Consider the following 24,862-nt stretch of genomic DNA (forward strand, 5'->3'; position numbering starts at 1 on the left):
ACCACTGATCCACCGTGATTTAGATCATTTAAGAAAATGGGCTCACTCACGTTCAGGAATTCAGTTTGCAATTTCCAAATCTTAGCTCAAAATCCCGAAGGGGATTTGGGAAACAAAGAAACGTTAAGCTGATAAACTAGTATTCAGAAGTCTATCAGATTTATAACACAGGGACTGGAAGTCATCGCTGCAGTGTTTCAGGGAATCATGGCTCCAGTTGGAGGAGAAACATATCAGCTTCAATCTGGGCTTCTGGACTCAATGTTGAGTTCAACACCTTCAAATTGTCAACCCACTCCCGTTTCAGCCCTTTGCTTTAGCTTGTTCCATTCTGTTATCATTTCTTTGCTCCCCTCCCCCATCCCAGTTGGTGCGACTGCCTGCCCTATCGTGCTGCTGTTCTCACTTTCGGATCACTTCATCTAAACTATCTACAACCTCTACCATCGGGGAGAACTGAACACACGCACACCAGCCGGTTTGCAACAGTTACTACCCTACTTCTGGTAGCGTCCCGAATGGACTCACAAACTTTTAACATTCGCCTGTACCTGCGTTTTTGTTTTTGCTGCTGTTTACCTATTATTTACTATCTGTGCTACTTAACTCTGTGATCTGCCTGTGTTGCTCACAAGACAAAGCTTTTCACTGTGTTTCGGTACAAGTGACAATAAATTCAATTCAGTTCAACTGTCGACATCTTTTCTGCAACAGTACCCCACACCCACTACCCCCACACTATCGACCCCCAAACCCCCTCCAAACTATATCTTAAATGCTGTTCCCTCCACACTACACTCCAGCTCTGATGAAGAGTTTTCAGAGTAATGTGAAGTGATACTGTAGGTGTTAATGCCATTGTACTTTCACGTGTGTTTCAATCATTGAAAAGTTGTTTTATATGCAAATAGATTGGTTAGTTCAGTTTAGTTTTTATAATCACTACAGTGTGAAAACAGACCCTTCAGCCCAACAAGTCCACACCAACCTTCTAGAGAGTATCTCACCTACACGCTTTCTCCTACCCCCTAACTAATACACCCAACCCACACTGTGGGAACATAGCATGGCCAACTCACCCTGAGCTACACATTTTTCGATTGGGGGAAAGAAACCGGAGCACCCGGAGGAAACCCATGCAGACACGGGGCGAATATGCAAACTCCATACATACAGTCACCCCGAGGCTGGAATCAAACCCAGGGCCCTGGTGCTGTGAGGCAACAGTGCTAACCGCTGAGCCACCATGTCACCTACCATTGCTTTTGTGGAATGATTTAGTTTATCATCAAGCAAATTCTGCAGCTTAGCATGCTTGCCTTTCACTGAATTACCACCTTGTTCAAATAATATCCGATCTGACTGGTATAGCAATAACATCAAATGGGAGCATAATATACTCCAGGCACAAGGTACCAAAACGACACAATATTGCAGGCCTGTGCCAATGAATGTAGGCTTCCCTTCTCTGTTCCATTTTCTTTGCCATAAAGGTAAACATTTCATTTTGCTTCCAAATTGCTTTCGGTGCGAGTTTGCTAATGAGTTTCAGGTTCAAAGACACCAATGTTCCTTCTGAAATAATACACTGCAGCATCTCTGTATTGCAGATCATCAGACCATATAGAAATACCGCAGAGGCGAGGCCCTTTGACCATACCAGTCAGCGCTGACTTGTCTGCACTCGTTCCACTATCCTGGTCTATAACCTTGAAAATTATGACTTTCAGGTGCTCGTCAAAGTAGACTTTATAGGTTGTATGGTTCTCCGTCTTACTGGCAGGGAGATTTGCTCGGGTTGCTTGGGAGCATTTAAACCAGTAAGGTGGAGGGGAGGGGGTGGGACGCAGGGAAATAGCGAGGAAAAAGATCGATCTGAGACTGGTACAGTTGGGAAAAGGAGCGAGTCAAGCAGTCAGGGCAGCCAGGAACAAAGCATAGAATCAGGTTGGACGGATAAATTAATCTGCATTTATTTCAATGCAAGAGGCCTAGCAAGGAAATGACCAGCTACCTTCCGTCAGCCCCACCCGCTAGCCCTCGAGCCCTCAAGCCTCATTCTTGATGAAGGGCTTTTGCCCGAAACGTCGATTTTCTTGCTCCTGGGATGATGCCTGAGCTGCTGTGCTTTTCCAGCACCACACTCTCTCGCCTCTGATCTCCAGCATCTGCCGTCCACACTTCCGTCTCAGGGCTGAACAATCCATCTTGTGTGAACTAAGGAGAAGGGTATTGTTTTATCAAAATGTTTAAAAACCTTCTGTTTCCTTAATGCTCATGCGGATTGTGGAAGCTAACATAAGGTAAAGAAACTGGTAAGTTGTACGAAAAGACATGAAAAATAAACAAAAAAAACCCAGCAGAAATGCAAAAAGAAACCTGAGAATGAGTGAGAAAAGAGGAATGTGATCAGAAAACAAATAAATGGATTACGCAAACCATGGAGATCGAATAAAGTAGATTTTAAAAGAGAAATTGTTCAAATCATACGTACTACAGTTCAAGGTGCAGGAATACCAAACCTCATGTTTTTGATATTGAAACAACAGTTTGACAGTAGCTCAGGCGTTTGCACTGCTGCCTCACAGCGCCAGGGACCTGGGTTTGATTCTCGCCTCGAGGTGACTGTCTGTGTGGAGTTTACATGTTCTCCCCGAGTCTGCGTGGGTTTCCTCCGGTTTCCTCCCACAATCCAAAGATGTGAAGGTTAAGGTGAATTGTCCATAGTGTACAGGGATGTGCAGGTTAGGTGCATTAATCAGATGTAAATGTAGAGTAATAGGGGTAGGGGAACGGGGCTGGGTGGACTGGTTGGGTCGAAGGGTCTGTTTGCACACGGTAGGGATTTTGATTGATGATAATACCCAAACAAAATGCAGATGGTGCACGAAAATATTGTCTACATGTAATGACTCGACTGTGATCTGATGACTATGATAAATTAATCACTGTTATCTTCAATATCTATGAATTAGTTAGCTTGCTTGATACGTGTTGTCGGCCAATGAAGCTTGAAGGAAATCTGACAAGTTTACTTCGAGCGGTTGACGAATTTAAAAATTATATTTGGGGAAAATAAAGTTGCAACTAGATTTTAAAAAATAATAAATTCTGTAAAATAATGGAGGCTGATATAACAACTGGTGTTTACCAATTCATTTACAAGCGTAGAGAACCATGACATAGAACATAGAACATAGAACAATACAGCACAGAACAGGCCCTTCGGCCCACGATGTTGTGCCGAACTTCTAACCTAGATTAAGTACCCATCCATGTACCTATCCAAATGCCGCTTAAAGGTCGCCAATGATTCCGACTCTACCACTCCCACGGGCAGCGCATTCCATGCCCCCACCACTCTCTGGGTAAAGAACCCACCCCTGACATCTCCCCTATACCTTCCACCCTTCACCTTAAATTTATGTCCCCTTGTAACACTCTGTTGTACCCGGGGGAAAAAGTTTCTGACTGTCTACTCTATCTATTCCTCTGATCATCTTATAAACCTCTATCAAGTCACCCCTCATCCTTCGCCGTTCCAACGAGAAAAGGCCGAGAACTCTCAACCTATCCTCGTACGACTTCCTCTCCATTCCAGGCAACATCCTGGTAAATCTTCTCTGCACCCTCTCCAAAGCTTCCACATCTTTCCTAAAGTGAGGCGACGAGAACTGCACACAGTACTCCAACTGTGGCCTAACCAAAGTCCTGTACAGCTGCAACATCACTTCACGACTCTTGAATTCAATCCCTCTGCTAATGAACGATAATACTCCATAGGCCTTCTTACAAACTCTATACACCTGAGTGGCAACCTTCAAAGATCTATGTACATAGACCCCAAGATCCCTCTGTTCCTCCACCTGACTAAGAACCCTACCATTAACCCTGTATTCCGCATTCTTATTTGTTCTTCCAAAATGGACAACCTCACACTTGGCAGGGTTGAACTCCATCTGCCACTCCTCAGCCCAGCTCTGCATCATATCTAAGTCCCTCTGTAGCCGACAACAGCCCTCCTCACTGTCCACAACTCCACCTATCTTCGTATCATCTGCAAATTTACTGACCCACCCTTCGACTCCCTCATCTAAGTCATTAATAAAAATTACAAACAACAGAGGACCCAGAACTGATCCCTGCGGAACTCCACTTGTAACTGGGCTCCAGACTGAATATTTACCATCTACCACCACTCTCTGCCTTCGACCGGTTAGCCAGTTTTCTATCCATTTGGCCAAATTTCCCTCTATCCCATGCCTCCTGACTTTCCGCATAAGCCTACCATGGGGAACCTTATCAAATGCCTTACTAAAATCCATGTACACTACATCCACTGCTCTACCCTCATCCACATGCTTGGTCACCTCCTCGAAGAATTCAATAAGACTTGTAAGGCAAGACCTACCCTTCACAAATCCGTGCTGGCTGTCCCTAATCAAGCAGTGTCTTTCCAGATACTCATAAATCCTATCCCTCAGTACCCTTTCCATTACTTTGCCTACCACAGAAGTAAGACTAACAGGCCTGTAATTCCCGGGGTTATCCCTATTCCCTTTTTTGAACAGGGGCACAACATTCGCTACTCTCCAGTCCCCTGGTACCACCCCCGTTGCCAGTGAAGACGAGAAGATCATTGCCAACGGTACTGCAATTTCCTCTCTTGCTTCCCACATAATCCTAGGATATATCCCGTCAGGCCCGGGGGACTTGTCTATCCTCAAGTTGTTCAAAATGTCCAACACATCTTCCTTCCTAACAGGTATCTCTTCTAGCTTACCAGTCCATTTCACACTCTCCTCTTCTACCATACGGTCCCTCTCGTTCGTAAATACTGAAGAGAAGTACTTGTTCAAGACCTCTCCTATCTCTTCCGACTCAATACACAGTCTCCCACTACTGTCCTTGATCGGACCTACCCTCGTTCTCGTCATTTTCAGGTTTCTCACATCCGCATAAAATGCCTTGGGGTTATCCTTGATCCTATCCGCCAACGATTTTTCATGCCCTCTCTTAGCTCTCCTAATCCCTTTCTTCAGGTCCCTTCTGGCTATCCTGTATCCCTCCACTGCTCTGTCTGAATCCTGTTTCCTCAACCTTATGTAAGCCTCCTTCTTCCTCTTTACCAGACATTCAACCTCTCTCGTCAACCAAGGCTCCCTCACACGACCATTTCTTTCCTGCCTGATAGATACATACATATCATGGACACGTCGTATCTGCTCTTTGAAAAAGTTCCATATTTCCACCACATCCTTCCCTGACAGCCTATGCTCCCAACGTATGCTCCTCAAATCCTGCCTTACAGCATCGTAATTTCCCTTCCCCCAATTATAAAATCTACCTTGTTGTGCGCACCTATCTCTCTCCATAACCAAGGTGAAAGTCACAGAATTGTGGTCACCATCACCAAAATGTTCACCCACTAACAAGCCCACCACTTGTCCCGGTTCATTACCGAGTACCAAATCCAATATGGCCTTCCCTCTGGTTGGACAATCTACATACTGCGTTAGAAAAGCTTCCTGGACACACTGCACAAACACCGCCCCATCCAATCTACTTGATCTAAAGAGCTTCCAATCAATATTTGGAAAGTTGAAGTCGCCCATGACTACGACCCTGTGGCTTCTGCACCTTTCCAAAATCTGTTTCCCAATCTGTTTCTCCACATCTCTGCTGCTATTGGGGGGCCTATAGTAAACACCCAACAAGGTGACTGCACCTTTCCTATTTCTGACTTCAGCCCATACTACCTCCAGAGGCAGATCCCCCTCAAACTTCCTTTCTGCAGCCGTTGACTCAGACTGTCAATTCACAAAGTAATTGGACAGATAAGGGGGCTACAAAATCATAAAGCAAAGATTTTCTCTGGCGGAACAGGGTCACCTTGACAAGATTTTCGGGTGCCAAATCGAATGTTGTCCACCGTTGCAAGAGGAGTTCAACATGCTTCTGGAAAAGTTGTCTACGAAGTTGCCAGACTCACGATTTCCGATGTCCAACGTAATAAATGATATAACTGACCTGGAAGCAGCTGCGGGAATGTTCAGTAAGCGGGCTTGTATGTTTAGGAGGGTGCAATATGAAGATAGTTAAAAATCACGTCACACCAGGTTGTCGTCCAACAGGTTTATTTGGAAGCACTAGCTTTCGGAGCGCTGCTCCTTCATCAGGTGGTTGTGGAGTATAAGAGCCTAACGCACAGAATTTATACCAAAAGTTTACAGTGTGGTGTAACTGAAATGATATATTGAAAAAGAACTGAGTTGCTTGTTTAGTCACTCATCTTTTAGGATGACTGTGTTGGTTTCAGTTCTTTCATATGTAAATTCCACAACGTTTTTTAAAAGTTACATTCTCAAGTGAACTTAAACAATGGGTGCCATGTTGAAGGTGGGAGGTGCCCTGTGTGATGCTGTCTGTGCCACGCTGTTCAGACTGATTCTTTTTATTAAAAAAAAATAGGCGATTTACAGAATATTACATGGATTCATGCTTTTTTGAGCAAAATAGGCTATAATTCTGCAAGTACAAATTCACCCCAGAGACTTATATGTGTGTATTTGTGTGTATGTCTCTGTATGTATGTATCTGTGTGTGTGTATATGTGTGCTTATATCTGTCTGTATCTATGTTTGTGTATCTGTGTGTATATCTGTGTGTATCTGTGTGTGTCTGTGAGTGTGTATCTGTGTTTGTGTATCTGTGTGTGTATGTCTGTGTGTGTCTGTGTGTATGTGTACCTGTGTGTGTATATCTGTGTGTATCTGTGTGTGTGTAATTGTGTGCGTTTGTGTGTGTGCGCATCTGTGTGTATCTGCTGTGGTTCTGTTCGCCGAGCTGGAAGTTTTTGTTGCAAACGTTTCGTCCCCTGTCTAGGTGACATCCTCAGTGCTTGGGAGCCTCCTGTGAAGCGCTTCTGTGGTGTTTCCTCCGGCATTTATAGTGGCCTGTCCCTGCCGCTTCCAGTTGTCAGTTTCAGCTGTCCGCTGTAGTGGCCGGTATATTGGGTCCAGGTCTATGTGTTTGTTGATGGAGTTTGTGGATGAGTGCCATGCTTCTAGGAATTCCCTGGCTGTTCTCTGTTTCGCTTGCCCTATAATGGTAGTGTTGTCCCAGTCAAATTCATGTTGCTTGTCGTCTGCGTGTGTGGCTACTAGGGATAGCTGGTCATGTCGTTTCGTGGCTAGTTGATGTTCATGGATGCGGATCGTTAGCTGTCTTCCTGTTTGTCCTATATAGTGTTTAGTGCAGTCCTTGCATGGTATTTTGTACACTACATTAGTTTTGCTCATGCTGGGTATCGGGTCCTTCGTTCTGGTGAGTTGTTGTCTGAGAATGGCTGTTGGTTCGTGTGCTGTTATGAGTCCTAGTGGTCGCAGTAGTCTGGCAGTCAGTTCCGAGATGCTCCTGATGTATGGTAGTGTGGCTAGTCCTTTGGGTTGCGGCATGTCCTCGTTCCGTTGTCTTTCCTTAGGCATCTGTTGATGACATTGCGAGGATATCCGTTTTTGGCGAATACCTTGTATAGGTGTTCCTCTTCCTCTTTTTGCAGTTCTGGTGTACTGCAGTGTGCTGTGGCCCTTTTGAATAGTGTCTTGATGCAACTTCGTTTGTGTGTGTTGGGGTGGTTGCTTTCATAGTTCAGGACTAAGTCTGTGTGTGTGGCTTTCCTGTATACCTTTGTGGTGAATTCTCCGTTTGATGTTCTCTGTACCCTCACGTCTAGGAATGGGAGTTGGTTATCCTTTTCTTCTTCTCTCGTGACTCGTATTCCTGTGAGTGTGGAGTTGATGATCCGGTGTGTATTCTCTATTTCCGTGTTTTAAATGATTACAAAGGTGTCATCAACGTATCTGACCCAGAGTTTGGGTTGAACTTGTGGTAAGACTGTTTGTTCTAACCTTTGCATTACTGCTTCTGCTATGAGTCCCGAGATCGGTGAGCCCATGGGTGTTCCGTTGATTTGTTCGTATATCTGGTTGTTGAATGTGAAGTGTGTTGTGAGGCACAAGTCCAGTAGTTTAAGTATGCCGTCTTTGTTGATGGGTTCAACGTCCTGTTGTCTGTTATGTCTGTTCAGCAGGTTGGCTATTGTTTCTCTGGCTAGAGCTTTGTCAATAGAGGTGTGTGTGTATCTGTGTATATGTGTGTGTCTGTGCGTGTGTGAATCTGTGTGTTTATCTGTGTGTGTCTGTGTGTGTAACTGTTTGTGTATATGTGTGTATATCTGTGTGTATCCTTGTGTGTCTATGCGTACATCTGTGTTTGTGCATCTGTGTGTGTATCTGTGTGTGTGTATATCTGTGTCTGTGTGTGTCTGTGTGTATCTGTGTTTGTGTATCTGTGTGTGTGTATCTGTGTTTGTGTATCTCTGTGTGTGTCTATGTGTATGTATCTGTGTTTGTGTCTGTGTGTGTATCTGTGTGTGTGTATCTGTGTGTGTGTATCTGTATATATGTGTGTACTGTCTGTGTGTGTATCTGTGTTTGTGTATTTGTGGGCGGCACGGTGGCACAATGGTTAGCACTGCTGCCTCACAGCGCCAGAGACCCGGGTTCAATTCCCGACTCAGGCGACTGACTGTGTGGAGTTTGCACATTCTCCCCGTGTCTGCGTGGGTTTCCTCCCACAGTCCAAAGATATGCAGGTGAATTGGCCATGCTAAATTGCCCGTCGTGGGTATGGGTGGGTTGCGCTTCGGCGGTGCGGTATGGACTTGTTGGGCCGAAGGGCCTGTTTCCACACTGTAAGTAATCTTGTGTGTGTGTGTGTGTGTGTGTGAGTGTGTGACATGTAGATGAAGAAAGCGTTAGAGTTGATCCTTATTAAATTTGACAAGGTCCTTCCGCTGGTGGGGAGAAAAAACAGAATGGAATGTAAAACCCGATCCTGGTATAATGGTGCAGGAGGAAGCCTGAAAAGCTAAGAGGCAAGAGGCAGTTTAATCAGCGAAATTCAGAATGCTATATTGTTTGGAGTGCACTACGGAGTGGGGTAGCAGCATTGGAAAGAATTGAGGTAGGACCAGAAAATAGATTTGATTTGTGGAATTAACCACAGACAAAATCAAAACTGAATATTGAATCTTATAATCGATAAATCTTCCGCCAATCTCGGGCACCTGACAAGTTGCATGGCAAAAGCTTGAACCTCACTGGTTACTTGCTCATACCTACTGGTCCAAGGGGAAGGTGAATACCTAGCAGCTTGCCAGTACTAGCGATGTGCACTTATTTTTAAAAAAAGTCTTACAACAGGCTGCTGGAGAGGTGGGTATTAGATGAAAGAATCACTGAATCCCTAAAGAATGGGAATGGGCCGTTCGGCCCATGTGGTCCATGCCACCCCTCCAAACGGCATCCCACACAGACCCACCTCCTCACCCTATCCCTATAAGCCCGAATTTCCCATGTCAAATCCACATGAACCTGCACATCGTTCGACTGTGGGAGGAAGCTCAGAGCACCGGGAGGAAATCCATGCAGACACGGGAGTCACAGAGCTTTACAGTGTGGAAACAGGCCCTTCGGCCTAACTTGTCTATGCTGCCCACTTTTCACAATTCATCCAATCCCATTCACCTTCATTTGGTCCATAACCCTCCATCTCTACTCCATCACGTACCTGCCCAAATGTTTCTCAAGTGTGAAAATGTATTTGCCTCCACCACCATTTCTGAGCCCATTCCAGAAAATCACCACCTTCTGTGTGAAAAAAAAATGCCCCTCTGGACTTTTTTTGTATCTCTCTCTCAACTTAAAAACCTATGCCCTCTAGTTTTAGACTGTCCTCCCTTGGGGAAAGGCTGTTGGCTGACCACTTTATCTATGTCTCTCCTAATTTTATTGACCTCTACAAGTCGCCTCTTACTCTCCTACGCTCCAGGGCAAACAATCCCAGCCAATCCAGCTTCTCATATAACTTAGCGAGTTTTGAGAAAAGTTGTAGCTCAGGTTAAGCTTCTCGATGTAGGTTTGCTCGCTGAGCTGGAAGGACAAGCCAAACAGAGACATGCACGAGAATTCCTAGAAGCATGGCATTCCAACCGGAACTCTATAAACAAACACATTGACCTTGGCTCCAATTTACCACCCCCTGAGAAAAAGAGCAGGAAATGACATCACCACAGAAAATGATGTCACCACAGGAACTGACATCACCAACCTGAGGAAACTCAAACATGTAAATAGCAAATGGGTTACGCTACCAGTGCTTCATCTGGAGGCTCACTTAAGATGTTACCTAGTGTGGTGATGAAATGTCTGAAAACGAACCTTCCAGCTCAGCGAGCAAACCTACATCCAGAATCTCATATAACTCAATGCAAACTCCACACAGACAGTCACCCAAGGCTGGAATCCAACCCTGGCACTAACAGGCAGCAGTTCCAACCACTCAGCCTCTGTGCCACCCCACACATCGCTATTACATGATTGCTAGCTGTTCACGCTCCCCCATTGAATTTGTAATCTCTGGATGAGTTCTGATGCCTCTGCAATTGAGCACTAGCACATGAAGATAGGTCGGATGAGAGCTTGGCAAAAGGGGAGGAGAAGTTTTCAAATTTTGGATGATTGGGACAGCTTTTAAGGTAAGTGGACCGAATCAGTGCAAGTTGGACTTGTTGCAGCCAAATCAGAATGAGTTCAATATCCTCGCTGGGAGGTTTGGTCTTGCTGTGCAGGAGGGTTTTGATGAGTTTAGAGGCGTGGGGGAGAGGAGGTGGCATCGAATCGATGTAAAGTTTGCAGCAAGGTTTAGCCACAAATTGGAAGGAATATTAGGGTTGTCCAGCAGTTGGAGAAGATGCAGACACGATGACGCACGTGGGAGGACCAGAAAACTAAAATGCATTGATTTTGAAACAAGGTTCTCACAAACCAGCAGAGACTTGGTTGAGAGAGAGAGGACTGGCTGCTCAATGTTCCAGGGTTTGCTTGTTTTCCACCAGATAGAGAGAAAAGTATAAGAGGTGGAGGAGTTGCATTATCAATCAACGAGCATGTTACCTCTGCACTCAGAGAGGACATGCTGGAGGGCCCATCCACTGTGACAATATGCATAGAGCTCAAAAATAAGGTGGGGGCAATCACTCTGAATCAGTTATACTCCAGGCCCCGCCCAACAGCCGCTGAGTGTTGGAGGAACAAATATGGAGGCAGCTTGTGGAAAGATGCAATCAAAACTAAAGTTGTCATTAACTTCCCCAATATTGACTCAGACTAATAGATATGCACAGCACGTACCAAGCCGTCCATGCCGACCAGATATCCCAACCTAATCTAGTCCCACCTGCCAGCACCCGGTCCATATCCCTCCAAACCCTTCCTATTCATCTCATCATACAGATGCCTTTTAATCGCTGTAATTGTAACAGACTTCACCACTTCTTCTGACAACTCATTCCATATATGCACCACCTCTGAATCAAAACGTTGCCCTTTAGGTCCCTTTTATATCTTTCACCTCTCACCCCAAACCTGTGCCCTCTAGTTCTGGACTCCCCCACCCCAGGGAAAAGACTTTGTCTATTTATCCTATCCATGCCCCTCGTGATTTTATAAAACTCTGTAAGATCACCCCTCAGCCTCCGATGCTCCAGGGAAAACAGCCTCAGCCTGTTCAACCTCTCCCTGTAGCTCAAACTGTCCAACCCTGGCAACGTCCTTGTAAATCTTTTCTCAGACAGCATAGAAATCAGTTCGCTGTTCTTCCATCCTCAGTCATCACCTGTCTGAACAAGGCAGACAAGGAAGGGATCTGCAAGATTGTAAAATTAAAAAGGTTTACTGGGGAAAACAATTAGTTCCCTCAGGACATCAATTCACTCAGCTGGCTTCCCTACACTCCTTCTCTGAGACAGCACCTTCCTCCCCAAAGCAGCCTATTTTACAATAACGCTCGGTAAACAACATCATGATACCCTACTTCCCTTCTACTCCACCAATGAAAAACTTCAATCCATCCCATTTCCAATTAAGGAGAAACCGAGGAATAGCAGTTTTTTGATTAATTGACCTTGAAGATGGGAATTGAAGTCGCTTTAACATGGTACCAAACTCAACCTGTGTGGTTATTTTACATCAGACACCCCCACTGGTGGAAAGGCTGATGGCCTTGATGACACTGCTGCCTGCTGCTTCGTCCTCAGGTAACCTGACTTTGGGGTCTGCTGCCGACTCCAACCCGCACATCTCAGTGATGAGTAGAAAGTAAACCTGATGGCCACATTCTGGCGGAAGCATCGGAAGCTGATATCCGCCCACAGACGTAATGCAGAGTCATGCAGTTAACGTGACGATAAAATTCCTAATAAGGTGTCAGGGCTGACTTTCGAGCTTCTTTCCAGGATCGATGTTTGCATCAGTCACTGATTTCACTTGGTTTTCTGAAATTTAGAACTGACTGCACCACCCCAGCGTTTTTATTTCAAATTCGTGAGTGAGTGAGGAAAGATGCCTGTGGGGATTTATGTCTTACTGCTCGGTCTTGGTATTCATTTCTCAAAGCCTTGTCCTTCTATTCATAATTAATATTCATCCATCCCATGTTATTCTTTTGCTCTCATATGTATGGTTACTTAATGGAGTGTTCACACTTCAAGAAGGCCTTCACAGGGCGTTTCAACCCAGACTACTTGAAATCACAGGAGAACTGCGAGACACCGATTTAGTTTGATTGAACATAAAGGCAAGAGGACAACGGGTTTGTAACTTTAAAGCCTGGAACTGTTGGAACTGTTCCAACTGGAAGACAGGGTTTGAAAGCATAATGAAATCAGAGTTATTTCTAAATTTCAATAGAGTTAAATAAAAGCGGGAAATATTCGAATGAGCACCGAGAAAGAGATCAATGGTATAGTCCAGAAAATGATTGTCTCAGTGGATGCTCACTGCACAGCTCCATTTTCCATTGATGACAAATGGAATGCAACAATTCTCTTTCCTTTTTGTCAATTTTGTCTGTTGAGGTGAGTGAGTGCTGGACGGTGGTAGGAAGTTAATATAGTTTATATGGATTTCAGCAAAGCCTTTGACAAGATCCCACATGGGAAACTGATAAAGAAGGTGAAAGCTCGCGGGATCCAGATTGATTTGTCAAGATAGATCCAAAATTGGTTAGTGGTAGTAGACTGAGGGTGGCGTTAGAAGGGCACTTGTGTAATTGGAGCTGCTGAGCAATTGCGTAACACAAGGATGTGTGCTGCGTCCCTTACTGTTTGTGATAACATAACAGCTATTAGATGACAACATATGAGCATAAGGGTTGGGGAATCGAGGACTAGAGAGCATCAATTTAAAGTTACAGGGGAAAGAATAAAAGGGACAACTTTTTTACACAGAGGGTGATCACATCTGGAACAAGCTGCCAGAGGAAGTGGCTGAGGTGGGTACATTAACAACGTTTAAAAAGCATTTGGACAAATACATGGATAGGAAAGGATTGGAAGGAAATGGGCTCACGTGCAGGGAAATGGGGTTAGCTTGGATTGAGATTTTGGTCGGCATGGACCAGTTTGGACCAAAGGGCATGTCTCCGTGCTGTAGGACTCAATGACTATGATAATGGCAAGTAAACTTACCGAAGACACAAAAAATGGGCAGATGGTTGATAGTGAGGAGGAAGGTGTGAGATTAGAGGAAGATATAAATGCATTCCTCGAGTGGGCAGATCAGTAGCAGACAGAAGTTGATCCTGATAAATGTGAGATGGCATGCTTTGTTAGAAGGAACCAGGCAAGGGGAGGTACTCATGAATCACAGAATTCTGTATCTGAAATCCGAAAATCTCCGAAATCCAAAGTCTCTTTCGTGAAGGTTTTTTCTCCATAACAAGGTTGTTTGGCGGGCAAACAGTTAACCCAACTCCACACCCACACGACCCACGTCATGCTGTGGGCGTGGCCCAGCACTGGCAGGGGTCAATACTGTCTCAGGGCCCCTAGCACTCACAGCTGCGTCTGCTGTTTGGTAAGATTTTGTTTCCATTTCACCGTGAAACTGTCACTTATTCCAAAAACTGAAAAAATTCTGAATTCTGAAAACCAGCTGTTCCTGAGGGTATCCGATAAAGGATTGTGAGCCTGTATGAGGAACAGGAGGCTCTTTGGATACTTGTCCATAGACCACTCAAGGTAACATGCCAGGTTATTTGGGTAGTTAAGAAAGCATACAGGACGCTTGCCTTTATCAGTTGTGATACAGATTAGAGGAGACAATTGTCTCGTGGTATTATTGCTGCATTGTTAATCCAGAGACCAACGCAATATTGTGGAGACCCGGGTTCAAATCCTACAATGGTGAAATTTGAATTTTAAAAAACTCGGGAATGAAAAGTCTAATGATGCCTGTGAATCCATTCTCAATTGCCAAAAAACTCCTTTTGGTTCACCAATGTCCTTTAGGGAAGGAGACTGCCATCCTTACCTGGCCAGGCCTACATGTGACTGCAGACCCACAGCAAAATGGTTGTCTCTTAACTACCTCTGGACAATTAGGGATGGGCAAAAAAATACTCGCCTAGCCAGAGACGCTCTCATCCCATGAATGATTAAAAATATCAAGATCATAAGAGAAGTATGGTCATTTTGGATGTGTATGAAACCTTGTCTAAGCCACACCTGGAGTGCTGTGTGCGGTTCTGGTGCCCAGATAGGAAGGATGAGATTGGAGCATATAACATAGTACATAGAAACATACAGCACAGAACAGACACTTAGGCCCACGATGTTGTGCCGAGGTTTATTCCTAATGTAAAATATAATAACTTAACCTACACACCCCTCAACTCACTGCTATCCATGTGCATGTCCAGCAGTCGCCTAAATGTCCCTATTGACTCTGCTTCCACCACCACCGCTGGCAACGCATTCCATGCATTCACAATTCTCTACGTAGAGAACCTACCTCTGACGACTCCTCTATACCTTTCTCCTAATATCTTAAAACTATGACCCCTGGTCCCAGTCAATGCTGCCCTGGGGAAAAGTCTCTGGCTATTGACTCTATCTATTCCTCGCATTATCTTGTACACCTCTATCAGGTCTCCTCTCTTCCTCCTTCTCTCCAGAGAGAAAAGTCAGAGCTTATTCAACCTTTCTTCATAAGGCAAGCCCTCCAGTCCAGGCAGCATCCTGGTAAACCTTCTTTGCACCCTCTCCAAAGCCTCTGTATCTTTCCTATAGTAGGGCAATCAGAACTGGACGCAATATTCCAAGTGTGGTCTCACCAGGGACTTGTAGAGCTGCAGCAAAACCTCGCGGCTCTTAAACTCAATCCCACTGTTAATGAAAGCCAAAGCACCGTATGCCTTCTTAACAACCCTATCCACTTGGGTGGCAACCTTTGAGGGATATATGTACTTGCACACCCAAATCCCCTATTCCTCCACACTGCCAATAATTCTGTCTTTAATCCTATATTCAGCATTCGAGTTCGACCTTCCAAGATGCATCACTTCACGTTTATCCATCTGCCATTTCCCAGCCCAGCTCTGCATCTTGTCTATGTCGCACTACAGCCTGCAGTACGATTGATGGCACCTCCAACCTTGTGTTATCTGCAAATTTACTAACCCACCACTCAACCTCCTCATCCAAGTAATTTATAAAAACTACAAAATGCAGAAGCCCAAGAACAGACCTCACTCAACACTGTCCTCCAGGCAGAATACTTTCCATCTACAACCACTCTCTGCCTTCTGTTAGCCAACCAATTCTGAATCCAGATAGCCAAATCTCCCTGTATCCCATACTTCCTGGCTTTATGAATGAGCCTACCATGGGGAACCCTATCAAATGCATTGCTGAAGTCCATATACACCACATCCTTCGTCGACCTGTCTTGTCACCTCCTCAAAGAACTCAATAAAATTTGTGAGGCATGATGTGCCCCTCACAAAACCTTGCTGACTCCATTTAATCACACTATGCTTTGCCAAATAGTCATAAATCCCATCCCTAAGAATTATTTCCAAATCTTTTCTGACCAGAGAGGTAAGACTGACTGATCTGTAATTGCCAGGGATTTCCCTATTACCCTTCTTGAAAAGAGGAACAACATTCACCTCCTTCCAATCCTCCAGTACCACTCCCGTGGAGTTTGAGGAGGCAAATGTCCTCGCCAGCGGCTTAGTAACCTCCTACCTCACTTCCCGGAGCAGTAGGATAAATCTGGTCTGGCCCTGTGGACTTACCAAAGTTTCCAGCACATCAAGTTCATCAATTTTGATCTGGTCAAGCCTGTATCCCAGCTCCTCAAAGTTTTCATTCGCAACAAGGCCCCTTTCCTTGGTGAAAACCAAAGCACAAAACTCGTTTAGGACTACCCCTATCTGCTCAGACTCCACGCACAAGTTCCCCACGCTATCCCTGATCGGCCCAACCTTCTCCCTGATCATTCTCTTATTCCTCACGTGTGAGTAAAATGCCTTTGTGTTCTCCCTAATCCTTCTTGCCAAGCCTTTTTCGTGCCCACTCCTGGCTCTCCTCAGTCCATTTCTGAGCTCCTTTTTAACAAGCCTATAATCCTTTACGCTGTGCTAGACCCTTGTTTCCTTCACCTTATATAAGTAGCCTTATTCCTTTTGATGAGAAGCTCCTCTGTTCTCGTCATCCAAAGTTCTTTAATCTTACCTCTTCTTGCCTGTCTCAGAGGAACAAATTCGTGCATCATTCGTGACAACTGCTCCTTAAATAGTCTCCACATGTCTGCTGTGCCCTTTCTGTGGAACAACTGCTCCCAGTCTGTACTTTCCAAGTCCTGTCGGATAGAGTCATAATTTCCTTTTCCACAGTTAAATATCTTCCCTCGGTAACTGCTCCTTTCCCTCCCCATGGCAATGGTAAATATGAGGCAGTTGTGATCACTGTCACCAAAGAGTTCTCCCACCGCGAGATCTGACACCTGTCCTGGCTCATTGCTGAGCACCAAATCCAAAATGGCCTCTCCCCTCGTCGGCCTGTCTCCATACTGAGTAAGGAAACCCTCCTGAACACACCTGACAAAAATGGCTCCATCCAATCCACCTGCACTTAGGAGGCTCCAGTCGATATTGGGAAAGTTGAAATCACCCATAACAACAACCCTGCTACTTTTGTATTTTTCCAGAATCTGCCTGCCTATGAGATCTTCAATCTCTCGATTGCTATTAGGTGGTCTGTAGAAAACCCCCAATGCGGTGGCTGTTTCCTTGCTGTTCCTAACTTCCACCAATACTCAGTCAGTAGTCAAACCTTCCTCAACAACCCTCGTTTCTGTAGCAGTAATGCAGAGGAAAGGGCTGCAGCGGAGATTCGCCAGGATGTTCGCTGCCTCACAGCACCAGGGACGCAGGTTTGATGCCTGACTCAAGCGACTGTCTGGGTGGAGTTTGCACATTCTCCCCATGTCTGTGTGGGTTTCCTCTGGGTGCTCCGGTTTACTATGACAAGGTATGCAGGTTAGGGTGAATGGATCATGCTAAATTGCCCATAGTGTTAGGTGCAATAGTCAGAGGGAGATGAGTCTGGGTGGGTTGCTCTTTGGTGGGTCGGTGTGGACTTGTTGGGCAGAATGTCCTGTTTGCACACTGTAGGGAATCTAATGTTGCCGGGGATGGATCCTTTCTGCGATGAAGTCAAGCTGGATAAGTTCGGGCTATGTCCTTTAACACAGACAAAGTTGAAGGAGAACCTCAGAAATATATAAGATTATGAAGGGCATAGAGAAAGTAACTGTGGGTCTGTAGTCACATGTAGACCAGGTAAGGATGGCAGCTTCCTTCCCTGAAGGACATTGGTGAACCAGATGGAGTTTTCCAACAATCAGCAATGGATTCTCAGCCATACTTATCATTTAAATTCCCGATTTTTCTTGAATTCAAATTCCACCATCTGCCGTGGCAGGATTTGAACCCGGTTCCTCGCAACATTACAACAGTCTCTGGATTAGCAATCCAACGACAATGCCACGAGACCATCGCCTCCTCTAATTTATATCACAACTGATAAAGACAAACGTCCTGTATGCATTCTGAACTACCCAAATAACTTGACATGGTACCTTGACTGGTGGATAAGGGTCAATATTTAGTAGGTTTTAAAAAAAAAATATGGAAGGCATGGGGTTTAGAGGGGATTTGAGAAAAATTATCATCCAGAGGGTGGTGGAGTCCCGGAAGACATTGCCTGGGTGAGTAGTTGAGGTGGGTAACCTCCTAACCTTCAAAAGTATTGGGCACATGAAGTGTTCTAAAATTCAAGACTAAAGTGCTAATGTGGGAAAGTGGATCTAGTACTGTTGGTGCTATATCTTTGGCAGTACAGACTTGTTCGACAGCCCGTCCTTTTTACTAATGTATGATTCAATCCCGGATCTTGAGACTGTGTCCCCTGGTTCTAGACCTCCCAGCCAGCGAAAATATCGCCTTCGCATCTAGTCTGCTCAGCACTTTCAGAATTGTATCTGTTTCAGTCAGATGCACTCTCATGATTCAATCTTCAATTGAATATAGATCCAACTGAACTAACCTCTTCCCATCGTGTAGTCCTGGCCACCCCATATCATGCCAGTGAAGCTCCATTGCACTGCACCTCTTCCAAGTATATTTTTCTAAGGTAGGGGACAAACGCTGTGTGTAATTTTCCAGTTGTGATCATACCAGAGACCTGTATAACTGCAGTAAGAAATCCCTACTTCTGAACTCGATTATCCTGCAATGAAATGCCATTGTTTACCCAAGTGTTTTCTGTGCTTGCCTGTTTATTTTAATTAAATGGTTTACAAGGATACACAGATCCCTTCTTTGTATATAAGGTTCTTATTTTTAAATACACGGTAATCCCTGTTGTATTCCATCTGTCATGTGCTTGACTACTCACTGAACTCTTCTAAACCACCTTGACGTCTCTGTGCCTCCTCCTCATCACACACAATCGTACCCAGTTTTGTATTGTCAACAAAACTGGACATGTTTTATTCGATTCCGTTATACAGGTCATTTATATATATTATAAATTGTATAGTCATACTCAGTTGAACAGATAATACAGGCATGTTAATTTTGAGCCTTTCACTGTCCGTCAGATCACAGCACGATACTCAGGATGAAACTCTTAAGGTACACCTGGAACAGTCTCAGCAAGAAATACATCATCTGGCATAATTTCAAGATGGATTTGCAGTGCTTGTATGAAAGACAGAATCCATCCAGACCAAGGGTTAAATAATGAATGTGTCTTGACAAGTAAATAATTTATTGGCAAAAAGCAATAACTTTACTAGTGATGGTTACAGCAATATAGTTTTCAAAATGTTCTAACACCATCATGAAGTATGGCATGCTTATTCATAATTTTAGGCTTGTTTCAAAAGCCTGTGAGGCTGATGGAACACATCTCTCTGAGTTAGCAAGAAGCAGAGAACTGGGAATTAACATAGGACACGTTAACCAAACTGAATGGTGCAGGAATTAAGGTGCTGCATACATTCTTAAACACACACACTGCGGGAGAAACAATAAAAAAGCAGATCAGAAGAGGATACGTTGGAATTTAATAGATTCATCTCGAAAAATAATGGAGATTTCATATTCAATTTCACTGGTTAAAGTTTGAATAATTTAATGAATAGATTCAATGGATAAGACAGACCTTTCTTTAACTCCTCTCTGAATTTGCTCTGTGTCCCTGCATAAATAAATGGGTTGATGCACGAACTCATAAACTGAAGTATATACCCACTTTGCTCCAGAATAAATGCAGTTTGATTAGAGTTTGAGAAGTAAGTCAGATTTGCAATCCGGAAATAGAGCACTGTTATAAAAAACAGGAAATATGACAGGATGAAGGTGCCTGAAATGGCGAAGAGTAACACAATGGACTTTCTTCGTTTCTCCATCTCTGGGTCACTCTGGTTATCTCCATTGTTCTGGTTCCGAAGTCTCTTGCGGGCTCTACTTGCTGTGAGAATGTGTCTGACAGTTAGAACATTGAGCAGCAAAGTCAGAATGAATGGAAGACAAGGGGTTACAATTGATCGAATCCAATCATATGCAGCCCAAGCAAGTGATGTATAAAATTCTTTTTTAATGTTGCAGAACCAGGGTATATTGTCAATTATGTATATTGGCTCTGATATGAAATACATGAAGGAACTTTTTACACAGCTCAGAATTGACACAATTCCTATAACCAGCGCTGCCGTTTTCTTGGTGCAATATCTCATTTTCAGCTTCTGACAACAAATGGCCACAAACCGATCAAAAGTGAAAGCTACCGTTAACCATGCGGAGCTGTCAATAGCTGCATATATTAAGGTAGCGCGGAGACTGCACAGTGGTGTGATGGACAAAAAACTGAATGGGAAGAAAATTCCAGCAATTCGACTTAATATTACAGCAGTAATCATCACCAAGAGATCCGTTGCTGCCATGGACACGAGATAATATGTGATACATCTAGAGAGACCACATTTGCTTCGAGACAGGATCACAATCACTGCCACATTGGCTGAAAATGATAGAAAAATAAATAAAGTGGAAGAGAAAGGCTGTGTATATATTCAAGAGCAAATGATTGCTACTAGTTTGACTCTTAAAATATCACAGAAAACTGTAAATATGTGCATTTGATGCATTTGAAACAGGTCCTGTCCTGTGATATATACCTTACTTTAGGGATTTTGTTTTGAGCAATTATCTCTATTACAATTAAGGCAAATCAATTACATAATGAAGTAAAATAATGTGACTAAACCAAACAGAAAACAGCAAGAAAACAGAATGATTGAAAGGAAAGTAATAACAAAGCATCTGTATTGACAAAATGTTACAGAACATATTAATACAGGTGATGAACCAAATAATCACCAATATGCTTGCAATTTTATGATGAAACTGATTACAACTTGCTGAGGATTGAAAATAGCATACCCAAACATTTACTCTATCTTTTTTTTTTTCATTGGAACATAGAGGCATGTTTTTCTTCAATGTGCTGTTGACCAAAAATGAAAACGCAAATTTAGAACAAATGCTGATCATTCATGAAACAGCTCCTGCTCTTTTCCTTATACATCTATGAATGATCACTAACAAGACAGGTTTCTTCCAATAAATCTATACAAACAAATTCAGTCAGAATGACTCGAAATTTTAATAATTGAATCAGTAAACTATTTGTGGAAATCTGGCTCTCCCTGTCAATGCCAATTGTACAAGACAGCTACATTTAGACAATGACAACAATGCAATTCACTTTCCAACAGGTGAAGTAGCATAATAGAAATATTTTCTTAAATCACCCATAGAAACACTGTCAACAAAACACAATTTGTTTGTGATATGTGAGTGATAATTCACCAACAGAGCCAGTACCAAAAGAGAAAAAAGGACATTTATTTTATTTCAATTCATAATAAAAATGTGATAAATCTCCTGTAGGAAAACTTGCAGCTCTTCTCACTCAGTTACAACACAAATAACAGAATACAATTCAGGTTACTTTGTAATATTTTCAATTTAAGAAATAGGACCTGAACAGTAAATGAGAGAAAATGTGTGACCAAAGGCATAATTGGGACTGGTCACAAAATCAAGCAACAGCATTAACCTGGGAGGGGTGGGTAAGTTCTGCAGTCCAGATGAATAACACTTGCTTGTAAATAGAGGAAAAGATATTTTGAGACAGTTTGGTTTATCGCATATATAGATAAATTATGTCTGCAATAGCAGTTAATTATAAGGTTAAATTGAGAAGAGCAGTCATATCATGTTCAAACATTTTTATATAAAAGGAAAACAAAAAAAGAAAAACACTGGAGCATAACTAAAGAGCCATAAGTACAAGGAAGACAATAATCAATTAATTACTAGTGGGTAAAATATCAAACAGTCATGCCCTAAAAGACTTTGATGAAATGCATGATGTGCATTCATGCTTCATTGATCAGATAGAGCTCTGAATATTAAGTGGTTACAAGGCAAAACTATCCACTCTTCAATCACTTCTCACTTAAATGTCAAGAATAAGAGCAGTTGGATGCTAATGATGTGCAATGCCCTTTCCCCACTAAGGAGGTGAAAGGAGTACACAACACCCTATTATGTTGCATCCTCCCTTACACCAGACATGTTGTTTCCTCAAGCGATTCCAACAGGGTTGACATCCAATGAACACAGCAAAAAGAAAATGGCGCAGCTGGCAGCAGTTTTGCCAGTCAGAACTGTTCACGTCTGGAAGACTCGAGAAGGGACGGACGATGCCCATCTTCAGAAAGAACACGTTGCAATGGAGACTCTCACTGAACCCGCAGCTGCAGATTCCGCTGTGGCATATCCGCGAATCTCTGGCACAGGGTGCGCGGATTGGGCACCCTTACAAGAACGATGGAGGATTGCATCTCAGGAATATGTGCAGTCAGAAATCGGGGTTAAAAAAGCAATTTAGAGATGCTGCTTTTGTCATTATCACCCCTAGAACGTAGCAGTGTACACTAATTCAGCCCATGTTGATCGCATTGCTGTAGAGCTCTGTAGAACTATCGGGGCTAATAGGGATGCACAGTTCCCAAATTAGCAACTGCAGGTGAACTGGAAACTAATAGCCTGCTGTTCCGGATAACACAGTTTTTCCTGCACATTCTTACTTGAACATTGTACATTATATAAAGAATGAAACGCTAGTCATAGCATAAGCAGCAAGAAAATTTAGAAAAGGGCGCACAATTAATGATGGATTACCCTGCCTCCATTAAAAAAAAATAAAACATATATTTATCTCTTTTTCCTCCAAATTAATGTGGATCATTGTGAAAATAATTGTGTTGATGCATGAACTCAATGACATCTTAATACCTGTACTACTGAAATATTGACATAAAATTATAGAATGAGAACCAAAGAAGATGAAGAAGGAACTGGGAAACACAAATGAACACTCAGCATCGAAGAATAACATCATTTAAGAATTAGAGAAAGATTCATTGTGAATAAATTACAGACTATGCGTGGAAACATGGAAGAATATGTCATATGTCTCACTGAAGTTGAAAGCCAACTCCTTCAAACAAATGTACAATTATAAAATAAAAACCGAAAGAACTGCGAGTTCTGCACATCATGAACAAAAACAGAAGTTGCTGGAAAAAAGCTCAGCAGGTCTGCCAGCATCTGTAAAGAGAAAGCAGAGTTACGTTTCAGGTCCGGTGACCTTTCCTCAGAACTTAAAAGTATATTGGATTGTTGAAACTAGCGGTCACGTTTTCAAAAAAATATTCACAAAGAGAAGGGAACGAGTGGGCAATTGACACCACTTTAAATTTTCAGACATAACGTTACGGAAGTTGCAATTTTAATGTTGACTTCCTTACGTTATGATCATTTTTGTTGATTGTTTTGTTTTCTCTCAGTCAGTGGTGAGAACTTACCAAGTGGAAAATCCAATCGCAATTGAACATATTCAGTTAATGTATTGGCATACTCATGCCCCTTCATTAGTTCCCAAGTGTAAGATATTCAAGTGGCTTATTCCTATCAATCATTAGCTCATTTTTGGTCATTACTCGCTATAGTTGAAGAGGAAATGCAAAAGTAAATTTATACCATCCCAACAATTGGATTGCATACCTTTGAACAGTGACAACACAATGTCTCCACAATTTGCACCTTGCTTACGGTTAGTAACTCACACAAAGGAAGATTGTTCAAAGCACAGTGGCTTACACTTTCACAGGGACAGTAGAGTGATCATGAAACTTCAGTAACAATTCAAAAACACAGCAAAATTCGTTTCGATTGTGGCAAATATTCCAGTCAATGCAATACATAGGTAAACCTGTGACGTATCACACACCTTAGCAATGCCAGTATTACACTAACACCTAGTAACAATTCAATAAGTAGTAGAACTGTAAAACCAACATGAATAATCTCTGCTCATAAAAGGAGAGAAATGGCACGGTTAAATGTCAGCTATAACACTGTTAATATAAAACAAAAACACAGCAATAAATTGAATAAAGTTTAAAGGTACAATTGTGTATTAGTACTGTGGAAGTGGAAATGCCAAAAAGAGGAGAAATTACAGCGGGTTAAATGTTAAGCAGTAATAATTATTTCCCATTAAATTGGAGAAAGGACGTGTGTTTGCGTGCATGTTGGAGCAAGAGATGGTAATGCACTGCAAGTAAACGAAGAGAATGAACGCAGCTAAGCAATATTTCTCATATCCTGAATAAACTACACTACTTTACCTGGAACCCCGATAGCTCCAATGATAGGATAATAAATTGCAAACACCAAGCCTTGTGGTACTCCGTGCATTTCTATCAGTCTTTCCGCGTGTATTCTTGAATGCACTGAAGCATTACCAGTTTTATCATTCATGACCATCTCCAGGGAAGTAATTAGTTGGGTTCATGTCTGTTTTCTTATTTTAATTAAACTTTTTGCAACAAATAATTTATTGCAGCCGGTGCGTGTTTGGAAGAATGAACTTCGTTCTTTTTCAGGCGATCTGACATAAATCTAATGTGAAATGTACAGTCACGCACATTTCATCATTCATTCACTCATAGCAGCCTGAATGGAAATGCCAGACAAAGCAATGGTGTTAATTGCTAACCGTGCGAAGAAATGCATATACCCTGAGGAAACTGCAGTCACCTTCTCGGCACTTATCAGTACACTGCTGTATGTTATCCATCAGACAAGCAGGAGGCTGGAAGAACACAGCAGGGCAGAAGTGGGTACTGCAGATGCTAGAGATTAGAGTCAAGATTAGAGTGGTGCTGGAAAAGCACAGCAGGTCAGGTAGCATCTGATGAGCAGAAAAATCGACATTTCAAGCAAAAGCCCTCCAGCAGGAATTCCTGAT

General features: G+C 43.0%; 1 protein-coding gene across 1 annotated transcript; it reads right to left on the bottom strand.

The window, feature by feature from the left end:
* Nucleotides 1-19,592: 19,592 nt before the first annotated feature.
* On the bottom strand, nt 19,593-24,309 carry LOC148143481 (putative G protein-coupled receptor 139). The gene is made up of 2 exons (XM_087975205.1): nt 24,240-24,309; nt 19,593-20,497 (listed from the first exon to the last, which is right to left on the bottom strand). Exons 1-2 carry the CDS (start codon nt 24,307-24,309, stop codon nt 19,593-19,595), a joined length of 975 nt encoding a protein of 324 aa, XP_087831331.1.
* Nucleotides 24,310-24,862: the final 553 nt, after the last annotated feature.

Source organism: Chiloscyllium plagiosum, unplaced genomic scaffold, assembly GCF_037043375.1.
Source record: "Chiloscyllium plagiosum isolate Xiang-an unplaced genomic scaffold, Cpla_swu_hap1 HiC_scaffold_27, whole genome shotgun sequence".
NCBI classification, from domain to species: domain Eukaryota; kingdom Metazoa; phylum Chordata; class Chondrichthyes; order Orectolobiformes; family Hemiscylliidae; genus Chiloscyllium; species Chiloscyllium plagiosum.

Coding starts and splice junctions, on each gene's coding strand:
- LOC148143481 (XM_087975205.1), bottom strand. CDS start 24,309: ATGCACGGAGTACCACAAGGCTTGGTGTTTGCAATTTATTATCCTATC. Junction 20,498..24,239: donor TGGAGCTATCGGGGTTCCAG/GTAAAGTAGTGT, acceptor TATCATTTTCAG/CCAATGTGGCAGTGATTGTG.